General features: G+C 64.9%; 2 protein-coding genes across 2 annotated transcripts; one reads left to right on the top strand and one right to left on the bottom strand.

Annotated features, from left to right (window-relative positions):
* Window positions 1–1,141: 1,141 nt before the first annotated feature.
* Window positions 1,142–1,325, bottom strand: MNEG_7832 (hypothetical protein; the record flags this gene model as incomplete). Its single annotated transcript, XM_014043697.1, has 1 exon — window positions 1,142–1,325. A coding segment is annotated over one exon (184 nt), but the record flags the coding sequence as incomplete, so codon positions are not given.
* A 3,129-nt stretch (window positions 1,326–4,454) lies between these two features.
* MNEG_7831 (calcium-dependent protein kinase) lies at window positions 4,455–7,499 on the top strand (the record flags this gene model as incomplete). The annotated part of the gene is made up of 9 exons (XM_014043696.1): window positions 4,455–4,553; window positions 4,726–4,824; window positions 5,062–5,202; window positions 5,437–5,585; window positions 5,806–6,022; window positions 6,171–6,338; window positions 6,575–6,637; window positions 6,868–7,086; window positions 7,293–7,499. The coding sequence occupies 9 exons, from the start codon at window positions 4,455–4,457 to the stop codon at window positions 7,497–7,499; spliced, it is 1,362 nt and encodes a 453-aa protein (XP_013899150.1).
* Window positions 7,500–8,243: the final 744 nt, after the last annotated feature.

The following is an 8,243-nucleotide window of genomic DNA, read 5'->3' as shown; positions in this document are numbered from 1 at the left end:
GGTGCGGGGGCTGGGGTGCGGGGTGACGAGGGCTGGTGCCTGCTGCAGCGGCGTGGTGGTGGTTGCAAGGCTGCCTGCTTGTCAAACAGCCGCTTCCAGCAGCATAGGACACAAGCAAACTGCCATCACTAGGCCCTGCAAACAATCTTCGGGGCTGTCCCCACCTCCTGGAACAGTCCGGGGTAGTGGCGGTCTATCCAGTCCAGCGTCGCGTCCTGTATGACGTGCTGCCGGCTGGTGACGACCACCAGGTCGCACCACTGAGTCAGCCGCTGCAGCGAAGTGTAGGCATCTGCAAGTGCATGCGCGCATGCGCAAGCATGTGATGTGAACGCGCGTGCCCAGGTGAGTGTCGAGCGTGTAGCTGCAAGCGATGCACACGCGCAATCACGTGTGCCTGTGACAACATGCTAATGGTCGGCGGTGCGTCAGCCTGTGTGCCCGAGACAAACACGCCCGGCTGCTGCCGCGCAATTGGAACTCCAGGCATCCCCTGACCTGGTATGATGGGGATGCCGTCCCTAAAGTGCGGGGACTTGAAGAACTCGTGCACTATATGGTGCGAGCGCTCCTGACTGCAGCCCCAGACCTGCGCTCGCCGCACAGAGGACCACCGTGCGGTGACGATCCCAGTGCTGCCCTTCGCCCCTGCAAGTCCACTTACCCCTGACCAACCGCCGGCCATTCCTCAAAGCCAAACGCGCACATGCTCGCAGATGAGGCTTGGCAGCCGCTTCAATGCAAGCCTCAAGCTGCGCCCGCTGTGCCTGCTGCGCCCTCAAGCTGCCCATCCCTCAGCCTGCCCCCCACCCACCTTGGCATACTCATACACCCAATAGTCTGCCACGTCATACGACATGCCATACTCAGCCTTGCAGAAGCCATTCAGTGCATGGACGAAGCGGCCAAGCACTGCGGGAAATGCACAGTGGGTGGCGATTGGTTCGATCCGCCTTGAAGAGCACCATCTGCCGTTGGGCAGTTCAGCAGCTTGGCATCTCACATGCACGCTGACTGTTGGATACTTTGGAGGGAAGGGCGAGGAGGATGTCCAGAAGCGAGGAATGCCTGGTGCACAGAAGCGAAAGCATCAGGGCAAGCAAGACAAAGGCCAGCGCAGCGCTGATCTCCTGATGCTCACCTTCGTCCACGTCAACAGCGACCCGGAGCTTCTGATGCGCCACACCGCGCTGTGCCACGCCCGCGGGCGTGAGCGTGTCTACAGCAGAGGTGCGGTTCGCATGCAGCGCCGCCGCCGTGACCCCACTGCCACTACACTGCTTCTGCGTTGCGTGGTAGACCGCCCGCTGATGCTGGCAACGCATCCGTCCCAACGATGGTGTTGTGTGCGAAGTGCAGCGCGGCCATGCCTGCCGCGGGCTGGACGCGGCCATTTCCGTGCACCTCCTCGAAGCCAAGGGTTCAAATGTTGTGTCGTTTTTGTTTTGTTACGTAGTTTTCTTCTACACTTGGATGCAGGAGGTAACGAGGGCTGGGCGAAGAGGTGGGCCCTCGGAGCTCAGCTGCGCGCTGGCTGCAGGGCAACGACCGCTGTCACGAAAGACTTCAGGTCAGGTCTGTTTTTTGAAGACTTTACTTGATGACTACAAGAAGGAGGACACGTGGCCCTCATTCAGGGCATCTGATGAACGTGCTGTTGGCCAGGCATGAGAACGGTCAGAGGTTCATCCCTCATCACAATGATGACCTCTACGAATCTTCTACTGCTTAAGACACCACTGCTCGCACAAAGATGGCTCACACCGCACGTCTGCTGCTCATTCACCCAGGTCTGACCTTGGTCAATGTTGCGAGAACCCACGTGCAACACCGTCCGGTGCGCCGCGCAAAGCGCTTGCCCGTGATCTCTTCGACCGCCAGGAGGTGGCCTCTGTGCAACGCAATCCATGCCTTGCGGCGCACGAATAGACTTGATTTGCTTCACAATTGTGCATGAACTCCCAGTTTGCGGGTGTACAATACCACGCATTGATCGTATCAACATCATCAGGATGTCTGTTGCCGTAAACAGTCGCATGCCACGCACACAGAGGTGACATTCTTAAAGGAAAAACACTTTTCAGACTGTATCTCCACCTGATCTCTTGCTCTCCCACTCGAAGTATTCATTTTGCCGCCGGCCGGCTTAAGGGCATGTGCAGCGCGCCCATCTACATCAAAATAGAGCACCACCTGCAGTTGTGCACTCATATATGTGTGTGTGCATGCAGAAAGAGCAATAGCGTTTCCTTATCAGGGCTGGCCCCCATTGCGCTTGTGCACCACACCCGCTTGCAAGCGTGTGGCCGGAGCTTGCTATGTAAATGCGGACCCACCTCAAAAAGGCTATCCCCACACGATAGGACCTCAAGAATTTTGAGAGCATGCACAGCATCACATTGCCATCAGTGGCTCAGTATGAACTTGCAGGGTCAACTTGGGAGTTGCAGAGACCCCCACCGTCATGCTTAGGAGCGCTGACAGGGCACACACCACCTAGCTCCGCTTCCTTTCTCGTTCTCCTGTGTGGAGCAGTAGCACATCACAACCATGCTGCCGAACGGATCTCACCTCGACCTGCCCAATGAACTCATTATAAAGAGCGATCCTGCTGGGTGTAACAGGCTGTTTTGTCTCAGTCCAAGTTGGCAGGTAGATGTTCCCTGTTGTTCTCCTGAGGTCCGACGGTTGTGTGTACCGTCATGTGTCGTTGTGGTGTTGCAGCGGCTAAGTTCAAAGGCAACAAATAGAAGGATGACTTTGGGCATGTTGTGCCGCTGGGACAAGGTCCTAGGCTGTGAGGTGCCTTGTTGTGCGCCCTTAAGATGTTCCCAGTGCACAGACAGTTCGGACCGCCTGCGCAACCTGACGGCGATGTTGGGCTCAGCTGAGATGAAAGTAAACATCAAATATCTTGGATTCGGAGCCGGCCGTGAGAGTACACGCCTGTGCTGTGAGGGGCGATGGGTCCTGTCAAGGTCTGAGATGGCTGGCGGTTGCATGGTGTCACCCGGGCAGGGGCAGCCACGGTGGCTGGGTGGGTGGTCGGCGGGTGACCTGGCCAATCGCGCCCCTCCGAGAGTCTTGACGGGTCGAACTGGCAGCTTGTATGTGTGGATTTGTATGCGCAACATAATCTCGAGGGATCCGTGGACTCGCCCTGATATCCAGGTGACCAAACGGAAATTGGGCACCCTGCACCAAAACAACATAGCTGTGCAGGGGTCAGGAGCCCTAGTTACCGCTTTCAAGAGGCATCGCGTGGTTTCGCGAGATTCTTCATTCATCAAGATGTTTGCGTTGAAGCAACTTCAACTGTAGCAAGCGCGCATTTGATACTGCGCCGGCGGTCACCGTCGTCTCGTTGGTAGCAACGAGACTCTGATGACTCGAAAGATTTAGTAGGTGGCTTTTCAGCGCGGTCCGCCTGAGTCCAGACCACGCGCGAGAGGCCGCGCGGGAGCTGTTGCCTCTAGCAGTCTCTTGTGGGTGAAAAGCATGTGGAAACGATCGGTGGCTTTCAGTGGTGGAGCGCAAGATAAGGTGCGTCCTGGCCTGATGCATGTAGCACCATCCGATCGCGCTGCGCGTAGCGCACGCCGCTGTTGCACCCGGGCGGCAAATGTGTCCGTATGCGGCGTATGCGAACTAGAGCTTCCTGATGCGGCGCCTGTGAGCATTATTCTGCTAACATTGTGTGCTGCCCGGAAGCGCTACTCTGAGGCTGTTAGCCCACCATTCTCTTGCCTGTTGTGCTCTCCCCTGGCAGCCTTCATCCACTGCCCCAGCTGCGACTGCGCCGCCAGCAGCGGCCGTCCTTGGCGGCACGGCCGCGCCAGACGCGGCGGCGCGCTACCAAATACTCCCCGACGTCCTCGGCCGCGGCGCGTTCGCCACGACGCGCGTGTGCGTCGACCGCGCCACCGGGCGGCGGTACGCTTGCAAGAGCATCAGCAAGATACGGCTGGAGGGGCTGAGTGATGAATGGATGAACGCGCGGCGGGAGGTGCAGGTGCGCCGGGCACGAGTGGTGGGGGTGCATGCTCAGCTTATGAACGACAGCAGCTGCATGCGCCAACATATGCTCACCTCCGCCAGCAACGCTGAGTGACCGTCGAGCTCATCCAGTTTGCAGCACGAAATTTCTGCCATAATACGTCCGTCCCTGCACTGGCTCTGCCGCATGTGTCTGCAGGTCATGCACCACCTAGCAGGTGAGGCCGCCCCTGACGCATGCGCATGCCCGCAGCATGCGCGCATGCTCATGCAGAGCATCCTTGCAGCACGAGTTCGAAAGAGCTGCATGCGTTGCATGCAGGCCTGCGATGCATGCATGCAATTGACGCAAGCGGACCCCTGCCGACAAGCTCGGTCAGGCGCTCACTGCGCACGCCCATGGGCCGCCTAGTCCTGACCTGCCCAGAATTCCGTCGTCCTCTGCAGGCCACCCAAACATGGCGCGGATAGTGGAGGCCTTTGAGGACGACGCGCACGTCCACGTTGTAATGGACCTCTGCAGCGGTGGCGGCCTGCTGCAGCGGGTCGTGGATCAGGTGCGGCGAGCTCTAGGGGCGCCGGACCTGGGTTGGAGCGCGCAAGGTTGCACCGCAGCGCGCCGTGGAGCGTCACCCGCGCTGCTGGCGGCGAGAGCCGCCACTCTGCGCGCGCTGTCGCACAGAGCCCCAACACGTTCCCGGCCGCACATGCACGCCCCGCGACATGCAGGGCCCGCTGTCGGAGCGCGAGGCGGCGGCTGTGATGCGGTCCTTGCTGGAGGCGGTGGCGTACGCACACGATATGGGCGTCATGCACAGGGACATCAAGGTGGGTGGGCGGGACCTTGCCCAGCCCTCCCCCTGCGCTGCTCAACTCTGCCTTGCTTGCCCCTGTTGCCTGCTGATCGGCCTGGATGTTGCGGGCAGTTGGGCAGGCAGCTGCGAGCGGCCTCGTGGCTGCTTGTCCTATGGGGTGTGCCACGGAAAGGCAGTCAAGGCACCGCGGCAAAACGCAAACGCGATGCCCTCTGCCCCTCCCTCGACGTGGGGCGCGTGCCGGCCGCAGCTGGACAACCTGATGTGGCGCGACGCCTCGCGCGACCCCGGCCACGTGACGCTGATTGACTGGGGGTTCAGCACCTGGGTGCCGGCGCCACGCGCGGCCAGACTCAAGGGGCTCTGCGGCACCAGTTTCTACGTGGCGCCGGTGAGGCGGCGGGTCCCACCAGCGGCGAGGGTCGCTTATGACGTGGGCGGTACCTCCGCCGTAAGGGGGTGCCCCTGGCCCTTGCCTTCAAAACGCACCGCCTGGCCGCGTGGCCCGCCACCATGTGGCCAACCGGTCTGCGGGTCGCTCTCTGCTGCCCCAGCACCATGAAAACAGTGACACAACATCAACACAAGCACGGTCCCCGTTGCCCGCGCGCCCGCGGCCCCCCAGGAGGTCCTGAGCGGCGCGTATGACGAGCGCGCCGACGTCTGGTCGTGCGGCGTGGTGCTGTACGTGCTGCTCTGCGGGCGGCCGCCCTTCGGCGGGGGCCGCACGGAGGCCGTTTTCAGGCAGATACGCGACGACGGCGTCCCCGCAATGTGAGCGGGCCACGCGGGTCTGCAATGATAGGATGGACTGTCTCGTGGCGTACGCTGACTCTGGGGTCTATGGTGCCTGGAGGATGGCCCAGGGGTCGGGGGCATCGGGGGGTTCCGTAGCCTGGGCCCTGGAGGAGGTCTGAGGCCGCCCTGGTGTTGTCACGCGGCCCGCCGCCGACGGTGTCCCTTTGCCCGCCTGCGTTTCCCCCATCCCCCACAGGTGCGGCGCGCCCTGGCCGGCCGTCAGCGAGGGCGCCAAGGACGCGGTGCGCCGCATGATGACGTACTTTGCGCAGCGCCGCCCGACCGCGCGCGAGATGCTGCAGCACGAGTGGATCCGCGGCGGCGGCGACGGCGGCGACGGCGGCACCAACCAGGGTGTCAACTCGGCGGATGGCGCGCCGCTGGCGGATGTCAAGCAGGAGCGGGAGCCGGAGGTGAGGGGCTGTGACGCGCCTAGCTGGTGCACCGTGCATGCCGTCGCGTTTCAGGGCCAAGGGTCGCACGCCACGAATCATCCCCATGCTGTCTCCCGACTAGAAAGTTGATCGTGATCCCCCGTCCCCCGCCCACGTCCCCTCGCAGCTGCTGCGCCGCCTGCGCGCCTTTGCCTCCCTGGAAGAGCCCGCAAGGCGCGCCGCTGCCGCCGCCGCGCGCGGCCGGTGCCCCGACCAGACGCGCGGGCTGCGGGAGCTCTTCGCAGCTATGGACCCAGGCGGTGCTGGCGCCGTCGGTGCGGGCGCGTTGGGAAAGGTGCGGGCGGTCTCGCGATTGCGCGGCCGGCTGCAGATTCTGGGCAGCCTCCTGGGGATTGGTCGGTCAGCAGGTCAGATCAAAGGTGCAGCCACGCAAGTTCGAGCGCCCCTCACCCTGGCGTCGCAGCGTCGCCAGCGTCGGGCGCTTTGCAGCCCAGCGGCCGCTCCCTTCCTTGTGCGGCGCGCGGCCACACCCCCGCCCGCACCCTGCCCCGCCTTGTCGCCGCGCCCCAGGCGCTGGAGCAGCGAGGCGGCCGGCCTGACCCCCAGGAGCTGCGGGCGCTCGTCGCGGCGGCGGTGAGCTCCCACGCCAGGGCCTGTGCCGGCGCCCGCGTGCCCCCGCCGCTGCCGGCGGGCACGCGGCTGGCTTCTGTGCGCACGGCTCCTCAGCCTGCGGCCCTGCGCAAGCCCATGTTGGGGACTCGGGGTTCATGTGTGGGGTCCCAACCTAAAACTCCGAGCCCTTGAGCCCAATCCTGCTGGGGGGCTTGGTTCTGATCTTTGTGGGTGTGCCCCTTCCCTCGCAGGACCTGGATGGGGATGGGATCCTCTCCCTGGACGAGTTCTTGGCGGCCGCCGCAGCGCCCTCCTGCCGCCGGCCCGAGCCCGCGGTCCACCCGGAGCCCGGGCCCGCCGCGCCCGCAGCCGGCAAGCGGGCCCCCGCTCGGCCGCCGCCGGCGGCGCCCGGCGCGGCGCCCGGCAAGGACAGCGGCGACGCGACGGGGGCAGCAGACCAAGGCGGCCTGGTGGGTGCTGGGCGGCGCTGGGCCGGAGTTTTGCCGCTGCAGCAGCAGGAGCACGATGCCCCAAGGCCGTGCGCACGCCTTGTGCTGCGCTCGTTGGTCGGGGACGGCTCCCACCCCCTCGGTGCACACACACTCTCTGATCTCGCGCCTAACCTGGCCCTCTTGTCCCGCCCGTGCGTGTGCTTCCCCGCCCCCTCCACCCCCAGTTTGACAGCCGCAGCTCGTCCCCAGCGCCCAGCACCACCTGCAGCCTCCCCTACGGCCCCGGCGAGGCCGGCCTCGCCGGCCGCTCCAGCGACGGCGGCTCCAGCGCCGGCGCTGCGCTCGCCGCCGACCTGGCGGGGGCGTGCTGCCAGCTGGACGGCGTCGGGACGCTCGCGGCCGCGCCGCGCGCGTGGGGCGCGGCCCCCTAGATCGGGGCGCGCGGCGCGGCGCGGCGAGGCTCGCCTCGGGGGCTGCAATTGCGCCGCCGCGGCCGCCCGCGTCAGGCGGCTAGGAACGCGATTCGCTTGCATTCGTTGGAGCTGAGACTGCTCCCAACTCTTTGGCGCCTTCAGATTAGGTTTCGGCCGCCGCCGCACTCACACACACCGCAAGCAGGGGCGGTTGCTTTTCCACTCAGCGACAGGCTTCAATTCAAGCATCCACCTCCCCCTCCAGCCACCAAACGTGCATCAACCGCCCGCCGCCAAGCAGCTTCCCACACGCCAACGCACAGGCAGCAAGCGCGCCTGGCGCCGGCTCGCGGCGCAGGCCCCCGCCCCGTTTGCTGGGTTTCGGCCGCCGCAGCAGCCGTTGTGAACGCCCGCCCTCCGAGCGGCCCCACGCGAGTCGGCAATCCCCCTTTCCCCTGTTGTGCACTTGTCGCCCGCTCCGCCGGCGCCGCCGCGCGGGCGGGCGCGCAAGCGGTCCCCAATGTTCGCGAGCGCAGTCTGAAGGGGCCCCGCAGGCGCCGCGGCGGCAGTCCCACCTGCCCCGTCTCCCGCCCCACAAATCAGCAGACACCGCCTTCCTACATCGCGCCTCGTCCACACCCAAAGCCCGACGCACCCATGATGCCTTGACACGCGCGGCGACACATTCCTGCCACGAGGCGTGCGCCATACTGACCCGACAGCCCTACGCGCGCCCGCGGACGCGGTCTGCAGCCCGCGCGG

This window comes from Monoraphidium neglectum, assembly GCF_000611645.1.
Source record: "Monoraphidium neglectum strain SAG 48.87 unplaced genomic scaffold scaffold01424, whole genome shotgun sequence".
In the NCBI taxonomy this organism is placed as follows: domain Eukaryota; kingdom Viridiplantae; phylum Chlorophyta; class Chlorophyceae; order Sphaeropleales; family Selenastraceae; genus Monoraphidium; species Monoraphidium neglectum.
The sequence above is the reverse complement of the archived record's forward strand: the minus strand, read 5'-3'. Positions and strand labels throughout refer to the sequence as shown.